Source organism: Nicotiana attenuata, chromosome 12 (genome assembly GCF_001879085.1).
Source record: "Nicotiana attenuata strain UT chromosome 12, NIATTr2, whole genome shotgun sequence".
NCBI classification, from domain to species: domain Eukaryota; kingdom Viridiplantae; phylum Streptophyta; class Magnoliopsida; order Solanales; family Solanaceae; genus Nicotiana; species Nicotiana attenuata.
The window spans coordinates 51637298-51660068 of NC_032000.1; the positions used below are offsets into that span (position 1 = coordinate 51637298).

The 22771-nt window shown below is 35.4% G+C and overlaps 2 protein-coding genes across 2 annotated transcripts; one reads left to right on the forward strand and one right to left on the reverse strand.

The window, feature by feature from the left end:
* On the forward strand, positions 5417-16176 carry LOC109235762. Its single transcript, XM_019402002.1, has 9 exons — positions 5417-5912; positions 7158-7244; positions 8527-8616; positions 9877-9957; positions 10082-10276; positions 10408-12540; positions 13928-14074; positions 14962-15347; positions 15575-16176. The coding sequence occupies exons 1-9, from the start codon at positions 5859-5861 to the stop codon at positions 15705-15707; spliced, it is 3306 nt and encodes a 1101-aa protein (XP_019257547.1). The 5' UTR covers positions 5417-5858; the 3' UTR covers positions 15708-16176.
* On the reverse strand, positions 17165-21747 carry LOC109235763 (lipoyl synthase, chloroplastic). Its single transcript, XM_019402003.1, has 6 exons — positions 21037-21747; positions 19830-19920; positions 19550-19707; positions 17981-18152; positions 17756-17866; positions 17165-17500 (listed from the first exon to the last, which is right to left on the reverse strand). The coding sequence occupies exons 1-6, from the start codon at positions 21555-21557 to the stop codon at positions 17429-17431; spliced, it is 1125 nt and encodes a 374-aa protein (XP_019257548.1). The 5' UTR covers positions 21558-21747; the 3' UTR covers positions 17165-17428.

The window sequence follows — 22771 nt, forward strand, 5'->3', positions numbered from 1 at the left end:
TCAAATTTAATTTATGGTAGAAATCAATTAAAATTGACTCACATTCTTATAGTAAATAAATTTGATAGCTTCCAAATATAATTATTCACTAACCACTTGATCTGTTTTCTTTCATTTCATAATTTTATTATTTTTAGAAATAGTACATAAAGAAATAAAATGGTAGTGAAAAATATTATCATTAGATATGATGTGTTCAAACAAATAAGAAATTAACTTTTATGATTAATACTAAAATGAGTGTGGTAGAAATATGTAACGACCCGGCTGGTCGTTTCATGAGTTACCGCTCTGTTTCCCCCATTTCTGCTTCTTATTGTCTTGTTCATCTGTATTATGTGTTATCGGGTTGGTTGGTTTGGGTTCGGAGAGGTTTTGGTAAGGTTTGAGACACTTAGTTTCTTTTGAGTGAGCTTAAGTTGAAAAAGTCAATCGGATGTTGACTTGTGTGAAAAAGGGCTCGAATGTGAATTCCGATGGTTCGAAGAGCTTCGGGAGGTGATTTGGGACTTAGGAGCGTGATCGGAATGTGTTTTGGAGGTCTGGAGTAGATTTAGGCTTGAATTGGCGAAATTGAAATTTTGGCGTTTTCCGGTTGATAGGTGAGATTTTGATATAGGGGTTAGAATGGAATTCCGGAAGTTGGAGTAGGTCCGTTGTGTCATTTGTGACGTGTGTGCAAAATTTTAGGTCATTCGGACGAGGTTTGATAGACCTTTTGATCGAAAGCGGAATTTGGAAGTCTTTGGAATTCTTAGGCTTGAATCCGATGTCAATTTGGTATTTTGATGTTGTTTTGAGCGTTCTGAGGGTTGGAACAAGTTTGAATAAGGTTATGGGATATGTTGGCATGTTTGGTTGAGGTCCTGAGGGCCTCGGGTGAGTTTCGGGTGGCTGAACGGATCATTTCATGTTGGAAAAAGTTGCAGAAAAACTGTTGTTGGTGTTGCAGGCATTTGGGCTTCGCGTTCGCGATCGATGTCCCGCGTTCGCGAAGGGTTAGAGTGTGAGGCAGGAGGTTTGGCCTTCGCGTTCGCGATGGATGTCCCGCGTTCGCGAAGGGTTGGGTCCAGTACTCATCTCGTTCACGATGGTTATGCCGCGTTCATGTAGAGTAAAGGTGAGCAGCTGAGGTCCTGGAGAAATGTTCTTCGCGTTCGCGAGCTGGTAGTCGCATTCGCGATGGGTTGAGAAGCTAAGGCTTCGCATTCGCGTACAGGGTGTCGCGTTCGCGATGAAGGGATAAGTGGTCAACGGGATTTTGTGCTTCGCGAATGCGAGGCGTTGATCGCGTTCGCGAAGAAGGAATGTGAATAGCTGGGCAGAATGTTTACAAGACCACTTTCGCGATTTTTGGCCATAGTTCACCATTTTTGGCTTGGCTTGAGGTAAGTAACGCTTCCAATCTTGGTTCTGCAGGTTCAAAACCCCGAACTATGTGTTTCATGATCATTATGAAGGTGACGCCATGCCAAGTGACGGGCGTATGGGCGTGCACCGTGGGAAACGCGGCCTGGATCATTCCAGAACACCGCTTAGTGGTTCTTTCTTACCGATATTTGTGCTGTAATTATGTGATTTAGTTCTTGAGCTGTAAATGATGCTGATTATCATGTTAAGGCTTCACGTCGATATTATTGAGACCCAAGAGGTCGTTTCTTGCTGTCATATCATTTATTTTATTGATATTCTGTACTCAGTCCTTTCATGCATATTATATCCTGTCCTAGTCTCGATATTACTATTTGCCACATTTTATTGTTGACCGGGCTAGGATCATGACATTTAGAGCCCGTATGTGAGACCGGTGAGTTATAACTGAGTGAGGCGGAGAGCTTGCTATTGAGTGATAGTATGAGATTGGGCTGCACACCGCAGCGAGATATTGAACAAGCCTTCGTTGGCTTTGTTATAGCGCTTGGGCTAATGAGAGAAGCCCCTCCGGAGTCTTTACACCCCCAGTGAGCGCAGATGTTGATATCGAGGGATGGATCTTCCCTGGACATGGATCTTGTCCGAAGTATTATACCGAGAGATGGATCTTCTCTGTGATGCTGGATTGGCCTATGTCCTCGGTACTGGATGACTGCGGTCAGTGATGTACATTCCGGGATGGATTTTCCCTGGGCCGGATGGCCATATACAGTACCGAGGGGTTGAGTACTTGTGAATGGAGGTTCATGGAACATTGATCATGCTAGTTGTGCATTGGTATATGTAAAAATCTCTGAGTTTAGAACTTCGTACTGTTCAGTTGCATTTAAATACTATTGAACTTTACTTGAACTGTAAGCATGTCTACTTTTCCTGTTCAGTTATATGTTATTACCTGTTGAGGTTTGGTCTGTCACTACCTGTCAGTCCATAGGTTGGACTTGTTACTTACTGAGTTAGTGTACTCACATTACCCCCTGCACCTTGTGTGCAGATCCAGGTGTCTCGGGTCACGGTAGCGGCTGCTGATTATATTGTGCGGACTTTCACTTGGAGATTGCGAGGTAGCTGCTTGGCGACCGCAGTTCCGCCTTCTCCTTCCCTATCTTCCTCTAGTTTATATGTTGGATATCTTCAGACTGTACTAGTCTTGTTATTTCGGACCGTTGTATTAGTTTTTGCTCATGACTAGTGACGCCCGTTGTCGGGCTTGTATTTTCTTTCCGCTGGGTTTTGGAACTTCTATTTTTATATCATTGGATTTCTGTTAAAACATGATGTTTTCTTAAGCTTTTCAATTGGGAAATAGAGTAATTGGAAATGAGTGGCTGGCTTAATTCCACGATAGGCGTCATCACGACCGGGTCGGTTTTTGGGTCGTGGCAAGATAGATATTAAATTAAACAAGCTAACAATGTAATAATATTATGTATTGAATAATAGAATAGCAAAAATAAGGAATAAATAGAGAGAAATTAATCAAAACTTTCATCATAAAGAAAAACGATAAAACTTATTTAAATTTGAAATGGGAAAGTTGTTATTTATCTATTATGATAAGAAAGATGATATTGTGGATAATACCACGCAACTTATGTCTAAAAGATATAATAAGAACTTAAAAATATTAAAAACAAATTAGAAATAGCGTGAGAATATTTATGCTAAGATTAGTTTATAAAATAAAATAAAGTAAAATAAAATATTTAAAAATATTATTGATAAATTTAAATAACTTAAGAATTCAAGCAATATTTTTAAAATAAAATAGANTTTTAAGATTAAAAAATTTCTAGATTTATCGAACGAAGTAAAGGATAGTAATGGATAATAATACTAAATAAAGTGGCACCAAAAATTAAAGTCTTACTAGATATAGAAATAAAATTTAAAAAATATAAAATAAATATCTAATATAAGTAATTATATTAAGTAAAATTAAAAGTCAAATTTTGTATCTTGAAACTAAAAGAGAGTTTTTTTTATTGCATGTAATACAAAAAATAAATATAAAAAAACTTAATAGATTTGGAATATAATAATCAAAAAACTTATAAATTAATATTTTATACTAATCAAAGTTACAACTTAAAGTCAAATATGAGATTATTTTGATTACAGGTAAAATATTAATTAAGAATTTCTTAGTAGGGAAGAGACTGTATAAAGAAAAAAATAAATATAATGTGAGAATATTTATACTTTAAATTAATTAAAAATAAAATAAAGTAAATAATTGAATAATATTCAAAAATATTATTGATAGATTTAAATAGTAAAATAGTTCCAAGTAAGAGGATAAANATAATATAATAATTATAAGTAAAGAAAAATAATTTGTGTAAAATTTAAAAGAATAAGACTTATTTAAGCTTGAGATAAAAATTAACTAATACTGAGAATTTTATTAAAATAATATAATTTAATATGTTCAAACGAGAAAAATCACCACATGACATAGTTAGTAATTTTTAATATTGATAACGAAACGAAATTCAAGTACTAAAATTAACCTATTGGATTATATAAATATAAAAAAGAAAACAGGTTATCCACTATGAGATTTGCGAAATGGTTTCATGTCTTGCTTCTTAATTAATATCTAATGATTATCTATAAATTTTATCTCGAAGCTTTATAATTTAAAGTTATTTATACATAATTTAAATAATCCAAATCACAATCCGACATGATTTGTGTCCGCGCATCGCACGGGTACTAATACTAATTAAAATTAAGAAGCATTCTCTTGATAACAAGTCAATCAACCTTAATACGCCGCTTTTATTGGGTTAGCATGTCGTGGAAAAATAATATGTGAATACCATTCCTTATTTAATAATTAAAACAATTTTGTTTCACCATTTTCCACTATGAATAACAGAAATCCTTACTATATTCAGAAACCACGAATACGAAGAGAACAATATGGGAAAATATTACAAGTTTTTGCATATTTATTTGTGTCTCCAAAAGAAAAAAGAAAATTTTTCATTTTGGTTAATTGTTTTTTTCTACTTTTCATTATACTCTTTTCGTCAAAGTTTAGAAAACAAGAGTCAAAGCATCTACTAATTATCAATTTTTTTGTAAATAAAATGTACATATTTAAAAAACCAATAGAAAATACTTTAAATCCTAGATTTAACAATAAAAAGATGCTTAAAAATATTTGAAAGTTTGAAATAAAAGCAAAAATTAACTAACTCTTTCGATAATAATATTGTCTAAAAAATAAAGTAGAAAACATAATACTCCATATTTCCCTAGCTACTTTTCAAAATTAGGATAATGGTATACATTTTCGCATATCATGGTTCTTTTAAAAGTAGTTTTTAATATAATAATTCCATATCTCACTAATTCGATTAATCCTAATTTACAATGCATGAGTCACATCGAAAGAATAAAAAAAAATTATTTTTAAAGTTCAAACTCAAGACCTCTAATTATCCCATCTTGTTGCTTCCTTTAGTAGTCCAAAGTACTTCATTCATTCACTTTTAATTGTGTAAAACGTTTTGCACAATTAGAAATTGTGTAAAACGTATTTTACACCGTCTTTTAAAAAATAATAAATAAAGTATGTATTTTACTATAATATTTATAATAATGATAATATTTTATAACGTTTTAGAAAATAATTTAGGAAATGAGTAGTTAAAAAAAAGGATAAAATAGAAAAAAAATTAATTTTCTCTTGGTTTGCTAGAATGAACAAGTAAAAATATATTTTTAATATAATATATAAGTAAAAGTGAATATACTATATTTTCCATCCCAAAATAGAGTCAGCCTAGTGCATTAAGCTCCCGTTATGTAAGATGCTATTTTCACGGTTCAAACTCGTAACCTCCTAATCACATGGTAACAACTTTACCAATTACGCCAAGGCTACCTTGAGATCCATTTCAAAATAGAAAGAGGTAGAAATATGTAATTTAATTTTATACAGAAATCCACAGTCCACTTTTGACCACCTCACTCCTCTCTCTCTCTCTCTCTCTTCAGTCCTTCTCTCTCATCTGCAACACTTTGTACTGTGTGCGTGTGTGTGTACTGCTTCAGTTTTGGAAAATCAGATCAAAACGATATATTCCCCAATAATAGCTAGATTCTACTGCTTCACTTTTGAGCAAATCTCTCTGCCATTCTCTCTCCTAAAACACCTCTCTCTCTCATCAAAATCAGTGAAATTTACTCTCATTGTCAGCCCATTTACAGTTTCAGCTCTTTTAAATTTTTAAACCCATTTTCGGTTTATAAGCTTTGTGGCGTTGAGATTAAAGCAGTGTTTTGGTTTTCTGCATTTAAGAAACTGTTACTACAAATTCTTAAAGTCCTTGCAATTACTGAAGTTTATTTTCGTTTAATTTTTGAGAAATGGGTTTCTTCACTATTTGAAGAATTTTGAGCTGAAAGGAATGAATTCAGATGTCAACAGAGCTAGCGGAACAGTTGAAAGGGATATTGAACAGGTAAAAAGAAAAAAATTACTGTCTTATTCTTCCAATTTTTGTCATTATTTTAAGCCCCGTCAAACTATTGCTTATTACTACTATATACTACTATTATTTCTTCCTTGACATAAGTTTGGAGGATGCACTTTCGATTTTAATAATTAAAATATTGGTGTGCCCTAATGATCAATGAAGTGGTAGGAGTACTATGGGGTTTCGACTAGCGGCACTTTTGAGATGCTAGCTTGATTATATATATAAAAAAAGTCTTTTCAATTCCATTTGACTCGAGGCGTCAAGTTTAATTCCCAATGGAGGCGCAAAGAAATACTAGGTGATTTCTTTCGATCTGCCTATGCCCTAGTGGGAAAAGTTACCGGGTACCTGTGCTGGTAGGAAGTAACAACTATCCGATGGAATAGTGCACGCAAGCTAGTCCGGGTGCTACTGTTATAAAAATAAATAAATAAATTAGGTAGGTTCTCAAAATTCTGCTTGGCACCTATACTAAGTTAATTTATTCATCCCCTAATTTCCTTGCCTTCAATGTTTAACCACTCATGTTAAATGCATAATTAAGTAAATTAAAGTGTACTCTAATAATTTAAGCTTTTGGGTGAGATAGTTACACTTAAAAGGCAGCCCGGTGCACGAAGCATCCTGCGTTCACGCAGGGTTCGGGAAAGGGCCGCAACCCAAGGGGGTGTGATGTAGGCAGCCTATCATAATACAAACATCTGATTTCACGGCTCGAACCCATGATCTATAGGTCACGCGGAGATAACTTTACCATTGCTCTTAGGCTCCTCTTCAACATGGTATTAGAGCAGATAGAGGTCTTGTATTTTAGTCTTATCGCCACCCATTATAGAAAAAGAGCATACATATGCTTGGCCCAAGAATCAGACTGCACATTAGGGGGCGTGTTAAAGACATAATTAAGTAAATTAAGATGTATTCTCTCTAATAGCTTAAGCTTCTAAATGAGATGGTCATACGCCTAACACCTCATTTTGTATTCCTCTTCCTTAGTATGGGCTGCTTTATGGAACACTTACGTCCTCATTTGAAAAATAAGGTTTTGTTTTCTTCTTTGGGCATGGGGTGAATGGGCAATGGTGCCAAGATTTAGCTATGGTATTACAGCTTTTGGGAGAGAAAAGTTATGAACCTTGTTTACTGCAGTGGGTTAAGACAGAAGCAAGGTTCATTGGCTTGAAATTCCTATTGGCTTGAAATTCCTTTGCATTTGATTTATCTCAGGCGATAACTGCTCTAAAGAAGGGGGCATGTTTGCTGAAGTATGGAAGAAGGGGAAAGCCAAAGTTTTGTCCCTTTCGTCTGGCAAATGTAAGTATCATTTCATTCTTTGTTTAATTTTGTGCATATGGGTTGCTTTTCTTAGCCTTGAAATAATGAAATTCTATGCATCCCGACTCTGTAATCATATTAGCTATCCGAGTGCGAGAAGGGCGTCCATGTAGATCCAACTATAACGCAGTTTGGTGAGACCCCACATCTATACGTAACAAGAATCTATATCATTTATTTGAGAGACCGACATAGAGTTCTCCGTACTGGACGTAACACTGGCTGCTAGGAAGCACGTAATATGTGGGCATTGGCATCCTCACCCTGAATTTGATATATCAATGAAGCAAATTAGGACATTTCCCTTGATCTTTCTCCTTGATTTTACAGCCGAGTTGAAGTTTGTGGTATTTTGGCATATCTTCAGTTTTATGTGTCAGTGTGTTGATATTTCATCCTAAATGCCGTGTCAGTTTCTGATTAGTGATTGTTAATGTTTACTATCATAATTATACTTGTCAAAAAAGTAAAAGATGTTTACCATCATGATTGTAGTTTGTTCCTTTTTGTTACTCCGTCAGTTTTTGCATGCGTGTATCTCAGATTGAAGTAGTGTCCTTCAAATGATGAAAATAATACCACAGGTAAGAGAGTGTGGATTAGGAAGCTTGAAAAGTAAACATAGGTAATCAAAGCTCCTATAAACTCTGTGCCAATTTGGAAGTGCTACTATCCAAACTGCCATACGCTAAAGAGAAGCAAAAATAATCGCACTATCTCATGATAATAAATCAGAAAATGAGACTTAATAAAAAATTGGAAGTTTGAGTTCTCTTCCAAATGCCTACCTTACTGTGTCATCCAGAATTCCATAACTTCGATGTGGATAATCTATGCTCAGTGGATACACAATATTCATCAGAGATACCCATGTCAAGGTTCTTTGTTCACATTCGTGCAGCCACGTAACCATTGTGAAGTAGTGTTTTTGACTGCTGTTAGAATACATGTGGTAAACTTCATCCTAGGTAGTTTGTTCTTAGTTTCCTTGTTCCAGTAGTGCCAGCATTTGAGCTCATGTCTCTTACTTTCTGGGGTTTAAACCTAAAGGCTTTGAGGGATGGCCATTTCGTTAATTGTCATTGTGTATGACTGCTTATAGATAAACCTGTTATTGATATAAAATAATCCCATGCTTGCTGTGTGGATATCGGTTGTTCACTTTACCTTTCTTTATTGAGGTAGGAATTTACTACAGCAATTGTGCTCCTCTGAAACTTAGTGTTAGTTGAAGTAAATAATTTTGTCATTATGGTTTCAGGATGAGTCTGCTCTGATCTGGTTTTCTGGTAAAGAGGAGAAACACCTTAAGCTAAGTCACGTGTCAAGAATAATATCTGGACAGCGCACTGTAAGTTCCCTCTGCTGAAGATATTAATCTCCGTTCTACAACCTTTTTGACATGTATCTATTTGATTCTATTCTACAAATTTATCCATCTTTATATATCTCTTTTTGTGGTTTTAAAATGTATTTCGAAAAACTTATATGGTGAAAGGTCGTGTGCTCACTTCATTTCACCAAAGATTTATGTGGTTAAATGTATGGGCATTAGTGGCTTTCAGATGTTAACTGAAGTCAATGACAGATGAATTTTTAAGTTATCTTCAGTGTGGTAATTATCTTGCATCTTTTCTTGGCCCTTGAGCTTCTGTTTCAGCGAAAGTATAAAATGTTTTCTGTTATTTGGCACAAGCAATCCCCACTCTCTTTTCATCGGTGAACAGAAAGAAAGAAGCTAGGAGACTAGAAGTTCCTTGGAGAGGCATGTGAATCCAATTTGCATAGAATTATAGAGATCTAGCCAGATAAGCAACTTGAATGTTAATTTAGTACAGAATTTTAATCACCGTTCTTGAACTGTTATGAACTGTGACATCAGCATGTCCACAAATTTGTCTCAAAGCATAGCTTCTTTATTTTCTTTTGGAAGTATCGTGTTAATATATTCTAGTCTTTTAAAGACAAAATTAAGAGAAATAAGAAAGACGAAATAAATGGAGTATGACTGGATGAGTAGGATCAAACATCTTCTGCTGAAGGAATTTTTGCTTACATGTCATGGTTAATCGATAATCATATGATGTATTAACTGTTTTTTTTCATTTCTCTATGTATATCCGCATATGCTCTATATCAAAAAGTATAACTGCATTTGCTCTTCATTAAGTAACTTGGGTCATATGTGAAGTCTTGTGTGTATACATTAACCTATTAAAACTATACTAGATGTTACTCTTGATGTCTTCTCAAATGTTATATACCTCATTCTGAGGAAGTATTGCTGAATTTGATTGGTTGTTTTCATGTTGAATCTAAGTATTCGTTCTACATAGATGAGCACTCTTTGGTCAAATTCCATAACTCCATGCTATACTAGCGCTCGTTAGTTTGATTTTATCAGCCTTAGTGGTTGATTAACGATTTCTTTTGGCTCGTTCCGTTCATAGTTACATACTTTGATGATAATAATTTGGTGTCAGTGTCTTTTTCTTTTTTATTTAGCAATTTCTAGTCTTAATGAACATGGTTTTTGGTCTAGTTGAACCACCTATGTTAAAATGTTTAGTGGTGCAATTTGATTAATAAGCTTTCTTCTGCTCTTTTCCAGCCAATATTTCAAAGGCACCCACGACCTGAGAAGGAGTACCAATCTTTTTCACTCATATACAATGATAGATCACTGGATTTGGTAAGAGTTTCATTAGTGACAGCTGTGTCCTTTTTAGAGGGAAAGTCTTGTACGTATTCCATTGTCATTTGAAATTATTGCACCAACTAACTCTCTCACCTTCCTCTTCAATCTTATGTCTTAGATATGCAAAGATAAAGACGAAGCAGAGGTATGGTTTAGTGGCTTGAAGGCTTTAATCTCACGTGGACACCAGCGAAAGTGGAGAACAGAATCAAGGAGCGATGGAATTCCTTCTGGTGCTACTAGTCCCAGAACATATACGCGGAGAAGCTCTCCTCTTCATTCTCCTTTTGGTAGTGGTGATAGTTCACAGAAGGTACATTCTGTCTCGCACGTCTAACCATGCATATGCAGATGAGACTTTATATTTGTCAATAGTCATGTCAAATTTATATAATTTCATTTTGTTCCTCTAAGATGCTGAATAAGATCCTTTGTTTCCATCAGGGTGGTGGTGATCAGCTTCGCCTTCATAGTCCATATGGAAGCCCACCTAAAAATGGTGTAAATAAGGCATTCTCTGACGTAATTCAATATAGTTTACCTCCCAAGGGCCTTTTCACTTCAGATGCTGCTAGTGCTTCTATTCATTCCTTATCTTCTGGAGGTTCAGATAGCATACATGGTCAGATGAAGGCAATGGGGATGGATAACTTTAGAGTAAGCCTTTCAAGTGCTGTTAGCTCATCAAGTCAAGGTTCTGGTCATGATGATGGTGATGCGTTGGGAGATGTTTTTATCTGGGGGGAAGGGACTGCGGATGGTGTACTAGGTGGTGGACTTCATAGGATTGGCAGTTGTAATGGTGTCAAAGTAGATTCTTTATTGCCCAAAGCTCTAGAGTCTGCAGTGGTACTGGACGTCCAAAATTTAGCTTGCAGTGGAAAACACGCAGCACTAGTGACAAAACAGGGTGAGATTTTCTCCTGGGGTGAGGAATCAGGAGGCAGGCTTGGGCATGGTGTCGATTCTGATGTTTTGCATCCAAAGCTTATAGATTCCCTTGGCCATACAAACATTGAGCTTGTTGCGTGTGGTGAAAATCATACTTGTGCTGTAACACTTTCTGGTGAACTGTACACATGGGGTGCCGGTGATTTTGGTCTTCTTGGGCATGGGAATGAAGTTAGTCATTGGGTGCCCAAAAGAGTAAATGGACCCTTAGAGGGCATACATGTTTCTTATATCTCCTGTGGGCCCTGGCATACCGCCGTGGTGACCTCTGCTGGCCAATTATTTACTTTCGGGGATGGAACTTTTGGAGTTCTTGGTCATGGAGATAGAAAAAGTATTTCAAAACCCAGGGAAGTGGAATCTCTGAAGGGGCTCCGAACTGTTCGAACAGCTTGTGGGGTTTGGCATACTGCTGCAGTTGTTGAAGTCATGGTGGGAAACTCTAGTTCAAGCAATTGTTCGTCGGGGAAACTTTTTACTTGGGGAGATGGTGACAAAGGTCGACTTGGGCACGGTGACAAGGAGTCAAAACTTGTTCCTACATGTGTTGCCGCTCTTGTTGAACCCAACTTTTGCCAGGTTGCTTGTGGACACAGCTTGACAGTTGCTCTAACTACTTCAGGTCATGTATATACGATGGGAAGTCCTGTATATGGCCAACTAGGTCACCCTCAAGCTGATGGGAAGCTTCCTTGTCGGATTGAAGGAAAACTTTCAAAGAGCTTCGTGGAGGAAATAGCATGTGGTGCTTACCATGTCGCTGTATTGACTTCCCGAACTGAAGTTTACACATGGGGAAAGGGAGCAAATGGAAGGTTGGGTCATGGTAATACAGATGACAGAAACTCTCCCACCTTAGTGGAAGCTTTAAAAGACAAGCAAGTCAAAAGTATTGCTTGTGGTACTAATTTTACTGCAGCTATTTGCCTTCATAAATGGGCGTCAGGGGTTGACCAATCCATGTGTTCTGGCTGCCGCCTTCCTTTTAATTTTAAAAGGAAGCGCCACAACTGTTATAACTGTGGTCTTGTCTTTTGTCATTCATGCAGCAGCAAGAAATCGCTGAGGGCATCAATGGCACCAAATCCCAATAAACTTTATCGTGTCTGTGATAATTGTTGTAATAAACTGAAAAAATCTATTGAAACCGATGCTTCATCAGAGACTTCCATGAGTCGAAGAGGAAGCCTGAACCAGGGGTTAATTGATGGCATAGACAAAGAAACTAAGTTGGATACAAGGTCTCGATCTCATCTTGCTAGGTTTTCTTCGATGGAGTCCTTCAAACAAGTTGAAAGCCGCTCTTCCAAACAGAAGAAAAAGTTTGAATTCAACAGCAGTCGTGTCTCACCTATCCCCAGTAGTACCTCGCAATTGAGAGCTCTCAATAGTTCTAGATCTTCTAATCCAGTTTTTGCGTCATCCAAGAAATTTTTCTCTGCTTCAGTTCCCGGATCAAGGATTGTTTCTCGAGCAACATCACCAACATCTAGACGGCCCAGTCCACCTCGTTCTACTACACCAACTCCAACACTGGGTGGACTTACATCTCCAAGGATTGTAGTGGATGATGCTAAAAGGACAAATGAAAGTCTTGATCAGGAGGTTGTTAAACTAAGATCACAGGTAGGTTATTTGTTCACTATGCAACCATCTCCCTTTGATCCAGTTTCTTCATTTGGCTACATCTTGTTATACTTATAACTGATATGGATCCTGAACTATGCAATAGGTACTGATGCAGTTTCTTCACTTTCTACATCTTTTTATACTTGTTTCTGATGTGGATCTTGAACGTTGCAATGAGGTGCTGATTTGGCCCGTCAAAATTAAAAAGTACCAAACTGTCCTACTTTTGTGAGAAGTATTAAGTTGGATTTTGTCCAGCCGATGGTTGGAAAACTGAGATAGACGCTTGTGTATGAGTTTAATATGTGAGCGAACTTTTAATAGTGCGATGTGTCAAAATGCAAGACATCGGTTAAGAATAAATAGTATCGTTGGGCTTTCAGACACTCAATGGTGTGTATAACACAGTTAAATACTTGATGATTTGCTGGGTTTTTAACCAAAAAAAGTACTGGATGAGCAAAAGTGACAAGTTACACCTGATCTTATTGTGTAGAATGAAAAACTTATCCAAGTGCATAAACAGTATTATTTGACCAGATAAGTGATAAGCATGTTGATAAGGAGACGATGAATCATAGCTATTATAATCATAGCTGTTATCTGTACTATGTATTTTGTATTGATCTTTCAATTATTTTTTCCACTTTAAGGACACTATTTGGCTTCTCGGCAGAGGTACTGTCTCACGTCCTCTGGTTGCTGTACATCTGAACAGGCAAAAATCTACTCTAAAGGGCAGCAATCAAACCAATTTCTACTTCACTTAAAGAATAATGGATAGTTTCATTTGCAATAGAATGTCAAATCGCATGCTGTTGAAATTTTTTTTCTCTTTTGGGTGGTGGGTGGTGGGGAGAAGGGTCAAAACATGCTGTTGAATGTTGGAAGCCCAATTCAGAAGTCCTTCGTTACTTATTTATTTTTGAACCCCTAGAACCTTCCTTACTGTCAAGGTTTGTCTTCTTTATTCGAGGCATTTGGCATTCTATTCATTTAGGAAAAAGAATGGCACTTACTGCTATACATAATAGCTATAAGCCAAAATTGTGAATTTGTATGGAGACATAGAGGGTGCAATATCTTGCAATAAGATATTAGATGATTCTCAGACACATCATTTGAAATATGAATATCACCCATCCATTTTATCCTAAAATTCCTTATTTAAAGATACCCCTAACTTCTTCTCTTCTTTTCTCTTTCCTTTTTGCTTCTTGTTTTCTTGGGGAGGGAATAAATAGGTCGTCTATGTGTAAGTTGTGAGGCTTTATCTTCATAGGGAATGCAATAGGTTACAGTAAAAAATGCAAGCCTGTTCCTGACTTGCAAAGGTACTATATATTTTTTCTTTTTTAGCACTGTTTGACTATCTTCATTTTAGGTGGAAACTCTTACACTCAAGGCTCAATTTCAAGAGGTAGAACTAGAAAGAACTAGTAAGCAGCTGAAGGAGGCAATAGCAATTGCGGCGGAGGAGACTGCCAAATGCAAAGCAGCAAAAGAAGTGATCAAATCACTTACTGCTCAGGTGAGTTAGATTCTTTTAATCATTAGACTTTCAAGTTTTGTGTCATAGTTGTGCATATGTATGAAAAAATTGTGCTTCTCTTTTTTGTCGGCACAGAAAAAGTTAATGGTTCAATGAATGAGTTGAACACTTGAGCCAATATGTGTAAAAATATTTCTTGTCTGTAACTTTTCTTGCAAGCAAAAATAGGATAAAGATTTCATTCTACTTATAATTTCTAACTATAAACACCTTTCTTAAAAGAAGTCCAAATTATGAAGTAGGGTGAAAATGCTCCCAGACACAGTAAGGAATAGTTTCTCCTAGAATTTGCGTGATCTGCTAACATTTTCGTGTTTGGGGTTTTTTAGTCTGTTCCCTTCAATGTTCAGGTTGCATGGGCCATTGTTTTGCGCCATCATTTAGTATATCACCTTTTTACTCTAATATTCATACTCATCTCTTTGCCGCCCTTTTCAATTAAGATACGGATGATCTTCATTGAATCCTCTTTTTATCAGTTAAGAGGTACTTGATTAATTGCCAGCGACAAGTGAATGCTGGAATGTAATTACAGCCAGAAGTGAGCAGCATTGCAGATTCTGTAATATTTTAGTATGTAAATTATTATTAGAGTTCCAAGTTAAGAATATTGCATACATATGGTAGAATCATGTAGATATGGTAGAATCATGGATATGGTTTACATTAATTAGAATCAACTAGGAATCAATTAGATATGTTATTTCTTTGGAATTATTGAACCTTGATTTGTTTCCTAGTTTAGTGTAAGTGTATGTACTATTTAAACACCCTATAGCTCAATTCTTTCTCCCGTGTATTTCTTCATTTCTCACAGTTTCATTAGCTTCTCGTGCTAATTTGTATCGCTTTCGTATTTTTTATAGCTGAAGGAAATTGCTGAAAGGCTGCCAGTAGGTCCTGCCCGAAACATCAAATCTCCTAAATCTGTTTCCTCCGAGTCCAATATTACCTCTAGTGACATACCAAATGGCTGTATGGACCAAGTTCATAGTCAACTAACTTTTCAAGAGCTGGAGTCAAGTGTATCTAACAGCCATTTGCTTTCTAATGGATCAAGCAATGCTAGTAATCGCAGTGCTGCTCACAATAGACAGGGGAATTCAGAGGCAACAACAAAAAATGGAGGCAGAACTAAAGAATGTGATTCTCGTAACGAGAATGAATGGGTTGAGCAAGACGAGCCAGGTGTATATATCACTCTTACCTCCCTACCTGGAGGCGTCAAAGATCTTAAAAGGGTTCGCTTCAGGTAGGTTAAGTCAACGTTAAATCATAATGTGCAATTTTCTGTCTTTCTACATTATTCATCTAGTAAATGATCTCCTATTATATTCATGTGTATTTGCTGTTTCAGCTATAGACCTCTTTTTACTTGTCAAGATTGCCAAAACTTCATTTCACAATGATTATACAGTGAATATCATGTAATCTTTATTTTTGAATGGAATCAAGGCTAATGTATGTCAAAATCTGCAGTCGGAAACGGTTTAGCGAGAAACAGGCAGAACAATGGTGGGCAGAGAACCGTGCAAGAGTTTATGAGCTCTACAATGTACGCGTGGTCGACAAGGCAAGTATTGGCACTGCAAGTGTGGATTTAGCGCATTGAGATATGCAATTTACCATTTGTACATGAGCTTTCTTTTTCTTTTTGGTTCTAACTCAACTTCATGCCCCACAATGAGTATCATGTTGATCATAGAGGTTTAGTTTTCCACAAATTGGCATAGAAGAAGTAGGAATTAGATATTTGCTTGAAATTTTTTGCTATTTTTTTATAGCCTAGAAATCCCCGTTGAGTCCGCCCATCTACCCTTCCCTATTAAATACCAGGCTCTTGTGCGGCAGGATTCAAATCCGTGACATGCGCTACGTTCTTACCAGTAGACCATAGCTTTGGGGGCTTTCTATCATTCCTATGGGTTGATCTCTCTATTTGATTTTCCCCCTACCTTATTGCTGTGTGGGGTATAGAGATGTAAAGTTTTAGTAGGTTGCTTGCCCTTGTTGGGAGATGCTTCCTTGTAAATTTTTCCAAGTTAATGCATATTTGGATTTCAAATCCATACTTCTCTGTATTTCCTCGTGGTATTTTCAGTTTTAGCCCGCACCAGAAACTATTTACATTCGTAGCCAAAAAGTGTATAAAATTTGTATAATTTTTGTATATAACATACACAAGGTATATATATACAAAAAATATATTTTTTTTGACTACTATTTTGAGAGCGGCTATATGGTGTCATTTTCTCTATTTCCTCTCACTTGTAAATGGCTCTTTGGATTTGAAATACCTACTCTTTCTACATTCCCTGTTAGTTGCAAATGGCTGGTATAACATAACTGTTAATCCTCATGTTCAATTTTCCCTTTTGTTTATTCACTTATATATTATATTAATGATAATGGAGAATATATTAAAATAATGATTGAAATGTCAGTTTGATTACAATTTGGATAGTTAATTGCATTAAGAATTGTGAAAATTTTATAAAATGATGTCAAAAACGTCCCAAATGGAAAAAGGTCAAACAAGTTTTAAAAAAATGGAGTATAATAACTAAAAGCAGCAACAACAAACTCACTATAATTCCGAACAAGATAAAACTGCTTGTTAGTGTTACTGTACTCTAGCTCTGTCGTGTTTCATTAACCGAAGATATGACCTTTCTCTGCTAAGCCTTGGTGGTCAAAGTCATCCCTACTGGAAATAGTCCAGATGCTCACAAGCTGGCTCGAACATCACCGTCGTAAATAAAAACCTTATTCCCCTCTATTGTTTTATATAATTTTATATTTAAATTATTATTGTAGGTGATTAAAATATAGTTAAGTATAATTTAGTTTTAACATTAATAATTTTATTTTTTTAATGTCTGATTAGCCATTTGTATATGGAAATATGCTATATGAACCTCCTATCAAATGCAGTCCATAGTCTGCACTAGTTTGCGTAAAGGAACAAAGAACTAGTAATGGATATTTCATCTGCAAATGTTTGCCACTACTTGATTGTTATTTTATATTTATGAACTAGTCCCACAAATTGGACAAACTCAGCTCAAGAGCTTTAAAAACATCTACTAGCAATAAAAATTGATTTAACAAAAAAATTCCCTTCTAGTTTGTATACAGAATCAACTGAATGTAATTGAAAAAAGAAAATAGTTCAACAATCACAGGCAAAATTGGCCTTTTAACGCAAAGCTGTGACTACAGAGTATTGTGTGTTCAGAGGTCGTCATAATCATCAATAACTCAAAAAGAATTTTGATTGCAGCTTCTGTATTGTCTGTATGAGAAGAAGATACATCAAACTATTATGATACTTTATGCATTTCTGGTCCTCTCTTTTACCATAGTCTGAACAAATAGTTCTCCTGCTCGGTAGGAGGATCGAACCTGAAGAAAAGAACTTAGTCAAATCATAAAGGTTGCAGAATTAGAGTAGTCAAAACATTCCTGCAAACATGACAAATGATAATTGATATGATTAAGAACGAAGAAAGTCCGATTTCTCCTGTTTAACAAGAGTTGCCTTTGATTCACTAGTACCATTATGTTCTAGACGGGAGTTCCACATTGAAAAACTAAAATAAAATTTCAAAAGCAGGCTATGATTATCTAAAGGTAATTGATAATATTGTAAAATCTTACCACGGGGCCACTCGCAACATAACGGAAGCCAATAGACTCTCCATAGTCCTTCCAAAAAGCAAACTTTTCAGGGGTAACATATTCTTTGACGGTAAGATGTAATGGGGTTGGCTGCACAAAAAGAGAGAGAACTTTATTTAAGCCTACAGCTTTTTACATAGGATTTGAACCAATAAAGCAGCCACTTTCTGTCAAGAGGTTGAAAGCGGGTACCTATTAGCTCACCTGTAAATACTGACCGAGAGTCAAAATATCAACATCTATGGCCCTTAAATCAGCCATGGCTTCCTTCAACTCATCATCAGTTTCACCAAGTCCCAACATTATAGAAGTTTTTGTTATCATCCCTTCCTTATCGAGTTTTGCATGTTTAAGCACAGATAGACTTTGTTCATACCTGCATCATCCAATGTCAAATTATTTAGCATCTCATGTTAGTATACCATGTCTTGACGGCACCACTGATTATCATTATCATTATTATTATATTAGGGACAAGTAGCACAAAGTTATATTTTGATAACAGGTTAGTTCATGAATTCACAAATAAATGGTGAATCAGTTTATTCTGACACAAGAAATTATGCTTTGCTGCTTTAGAATTCATCATTTTCACATACAATTACATTCATCCAATAGGACTAGCTTGACTTAGTGCAAAGTCCAGTTTTCTGATTTAATTTTGCATTTCCATTATGTTCATCCTTCAGACTAATTGATGATTGTTTTACATGACATATTTGCTTTCTAGACTTGGAACTGATATAAACCAGATATCAGTTGACACTCCCTCTAATATATAACCAGGTTAAGTCACTGGTTGAGCAAAATAAAAAAAACTGCATCAATTGTAAGTATGACAAATGACGGCACAAACACAGAGATAGAGTTAGAGCAGGACTTGTAATGTTGAACAGAAGTATTCCATTAGTTATGACTGGAGTTTCCTCTTTTTTATCAGGAACAACATTGAGAGGTAAACTGATAGTCAACTTTCCTCATTAAAACCATTGAGAGTCTTTTTTTTTTTCTTTGACGTGCTTGGCAATACAGTGCTCAATGAAAAGAGAGTAAGGTCAAAAAGAAGAGACTTCCATCGGTTTGATACTTTAACTGCTGGTCAGATAACTTGATAAAGTATCAATTCTCATTGAGTCTTTTTTGGAAAACCAGTCATTCTAAAAGTTCTAATTCACAGAACTTTACACTTCCTAAACTTTGAGCTATCTGTCCTATTCAAAATGGCCACTCAGCGGCCTGAAAGTAACTAAATTGAACCTTCAAAACTTTGAGCAGATAGCACCTATATTCTTCAGCCCCCTCCTACCCCTTATGACAGTAAATGGAACGTATGTACAATTACATTTTGACCATAATATGACCTATTTAAAGGATAGTTAGAATTGCCAAAAGTACCAAAAAAGTCAAGCTCAAGTTTCATCCATAGGCTACCAGAGGGAAAAGCTCAATATCTTAATAATTAAAAAAATGCTAAATATCAAATGTAATAATCTTGCAAGTGCTATTTCTTAATAGATGTCTCCCAAATCAGCAAGTTCACCTTATAAAACGAATGTTTGGTAACTCATCAAATGGTACAGTAAAGGTATATTGAACAATATTTCAGTTCAGAATATATATATATATATATATATATATATATATATATATATATATATATATCTCAAGTCTATTAACATCTGGCAAACCCACTGGCTGTATAGAAAGGCTGCAAATGACAAAAAGGAGTATCATAGCAAAAAACTGAGGAAGAAAGTGTTTTCCAGAACTTACCCTGCCCTAGGATCTCTAACAATACGTTGAAGTCGTTTCACAGTTTCAATGTTGTGCGCAAAAACATCTAATCCAGAGTGAACTAGAGTAGAAACAGCACTTAGATCACCACGGAAATCAGATGTTAAACACTCCACCATGATATCAGGCTTGAGCAACTGAGAAAATAAGATAAGCACAAATCCAGTTACTTTCACTTGATCCAACCGTGTACTATGTACAATTACCCTTGAAAAAACACAAAATAATCTAGGCTTAGCAATGACAATAAACTCCAGACCTTCATGGCTTTGACTGTTTCAGCAAAGTGGCCACTCCCTCCATCAGGTAAATCGTCACGATCAACACTAGTTAAGACAATGTAATCCACGCTGCAGAAGAAAATCAAGGAACTCTTATTCCTACCACTTACATATACAAAGTTTAATATAGAAAACATAAGCTTCTTTGTAGCAATTTAATTAGCATTAGAAAGTGCTTCGACTTGGCAAAACACAGGCAGGAATTTGGGTATATATCTGTTCATCCAGGGTTAATTCAGTGTCCTATGGTTGTTCTACTAATTTCAGACACAAAGAAGATGAATTATGCTACTCACTGACAAATACTACTGGTTAAACAGTCACTCAATCAGCTAAGCCTCAATCGAAAGCTAGTCAGAATCAGTTATATGAACCGTGCGCTATTGGGGCCCGTCTCATTCAAAAACCAAGAAAGTTTTGTAAATATAGAAAATAGATATCATCTATTTCATCCTTACACCTACACTATTATACTGTGTGAGAATCCAATACCAAAACCTTAAATCCCTTTGTAAGTCCTTACATAACCATTTTTAAACAATCATATAACTCAACATCCTCCCACGTATTTAACTCGGTTTTGGAATCACATGTTAACTTTAAAATGCAGACTTACATGTGAACATTTTTTTCCAAAGGTTAGCTCATTAGACTTACATTTCCTTGTAAGTCCATCCCAAAAGAACGACACCTTTCTACATTTAAAATAATTTAAGTCAACACTCCCCATTTCACCCTTAATAGGAAGCTTTTGTATCCACACAAATGTTATGACATGTTTAAAATCACAAGCTTCAAAAGTCTTTCCTTTCTTTCTTAAACTCCCTGTCCAGTCAAACTATATAAATTTTAAATTAAGGTAATACTTACTAACCAAATACCTCCATTTGTTCCAATTTATATGATACTATTTCCTCATTAATCTGTTCTGAAAAGAATGACACACTCCCAGATTTGGAAATAATTAGCTTTACATTTCTCATTTTACCCTTAACGAGAAGTTTTCATAACTACACACAAATATTATGACATGTTCAAAATTACAAGTGCTAAAAAGTTTCTTTTCTTTCTAAGCCCGTGCTGAATCAAACACTGCCACATAAATCGAAACGGAGGGAACATTTCCTAATCAAACTAATATAAGCTCTCAAAATTTAATAAACAGATTTTTTTTTTAAAAATTACCCCCAAGAGGCAATAGCCTTAGCAGTGTTAACAGGTTCGAAAGGATCAGGAGGAGCAGGATTTCTACTAGTCTTAACAGCACAGAATCTGCAGCCACGTGTACACGTATCACCCAATAACATAATTGTAGCTGTAGCAATACCATCTCCACCACCATTCCAACACTCTCCAATATTTGGACACTGAGCTTCTTCACATACTGTGTTAAGTTTAAGCCCAGATAATGTTTCCTTCACCTCTTCATATTTTTCCCCTTGTGGGGCTTTTTGTCTTAACCAGCTTGGTTTCTTCACTGCCGGATCTCGACCCGTAAACGGACCCATTCCACCCGGATACGGTGGTGGCCCATTTGTGGGCGGTGATTTGGGTTTCAATTCTAGTGATTCACATCTAATGGTAAATTTTCCCCTTTGTTTTGGTGGTGAAAATAGTGCGGAATTTGGTGAAATGGGGTTGTGTTTGTTGATGGGTTTATGAAGAGGAAAGTGTAAAGGAGAAGATGAAGAAGAACAAGAAGACATTGGAGATATTGGGAAAGATTTTTGAAGGTACGAATAGAAATTCTAGTTAAAGAGAGAAATGTAGAGAGAGGAAGAAGAAGAAGAAGAGGGTTGAAGGAAAGATATGCTGAAAATGGCGGATTTAATTTTGGGATTCTCCATTGAAGTATCCGCCTGCAATTTTGTTAGGTTAGCAATTCAGGAAAGTGGTTACTGAAGGTTGTTTTTATTTTTATTTTTTTCTTTTTTTATTATTTTCAAATATTTTTTAAAATTTTTGTTTTATTACGTACTACTCCCCATTTCAAACAAGATTTTCTTTAATTATATTTTTAAAAATAGTTTATAAAATATTTTAAATTGTTTATTATTGCGATTAGACGAGGAAAGGCTCGTATACAGGCCTAACATTGTAATCTTAAAATTGTTGTTTGTCGGTGTTCAATTAATTTTTTGATAAATAAATCGGTCATTGTTATATCCATTTAATAACATATAGAGAATGATATTGGGGATCACAATTTACACTTAATTTATTTTAATAATTTACAAAAAATTAAACCATAAATTATAACATGCTTAAGTTGCTCTAATTATTGACATAAAAAGACTATGTGCTATAATACTCATTTTAACATCAATGTCAAATATAAACATCAAATTATAATATTGATTGAATGGTATTATTTTCCTACTATATTTGAATTTTTAACAAGATAATACATTAAAGGTACAAGTGTAATCTATATTAATAATTTTTTACAATAAAAAACTTACCGATCTATTTGTAAACTAATTTTGAATACATCCAATTTGGTCTTGCAAGTGTTTCAATAGTGGGAACAATTGGCTATCTGATGAACGTTAAAACGAACAACATCATTCTTTACAATACGAGAAAAGTTGAAAAAAAAACTTATGATTTTACTTTATGTCTTGTATACAACAAAATCAAGAGAAAAGTTTAGTACAGTCAACAAAAAGAACTTCCATGGGGACTTGCATCCCTAAAGAGGCAATTTACTACTTCAACAAAGAGAACCAACTGCACTAAACAAATATTAACATAATATAAATTATAGTAATTCAATATAGTAGTTCAAATTATATTTTATTATTACTCGTTTAAAATGATGTTACTTGTGATAGGATAATAAATATCTGATAGAAGTCTATATAAATTATAGGGATTTTAATTTTTTTCTTAATTAAGGATATAAGAGAAATATTTTTAT

Excerpts from the sequence above, each read along its gene's own strand:
- LOC109235762 (XM_019402002.1), top strand. The coding sequence starts at position 5,859 with ATGAATTCAGATGTCAACAGAGCTAGCGGAACAGTTGAAAGGGATATT. Across the intron at positions 7,245-8,526 it reads GTCCCTTTCGTCTGGCAAAT|GATGAGTCTGCTCTGATCTG; the intron begins GTAAGTATCATT and ends TTATGGTTTCAG. Across the intron at positions 14,075-14,961 it reads TCAAATCACTTACTGCTCAG|CTGAAGGAAATTGCTGAAAG; the intron begins GTGAGTTAGATT and ends TATTTTTTATAG.
- LOC109235763 (XM_019402003.1), bottom strand. The coding sequence starts at position 21,557 with ATGTCTTCTTGTTCTTCTTCATCTTCTCCTTTACACTTTCCTCTTCAT. Across the intron at positions 19,921-21,036 it reads AAGGCTATTGCCTCTTGGGG|CGTGGATTACATTGTCTTAA; the intron begins GTAATTTTTAAA and ends TTTCTTCTGCAG. Across the intron at positions 17,501-17,755 it reads ATGTTGCGAGTGGCCCCGTG|GTTCGATCCTCCTACCGAGC; the intron begins GTAAGATTTTAC and ends TCTTTTCTTCAG.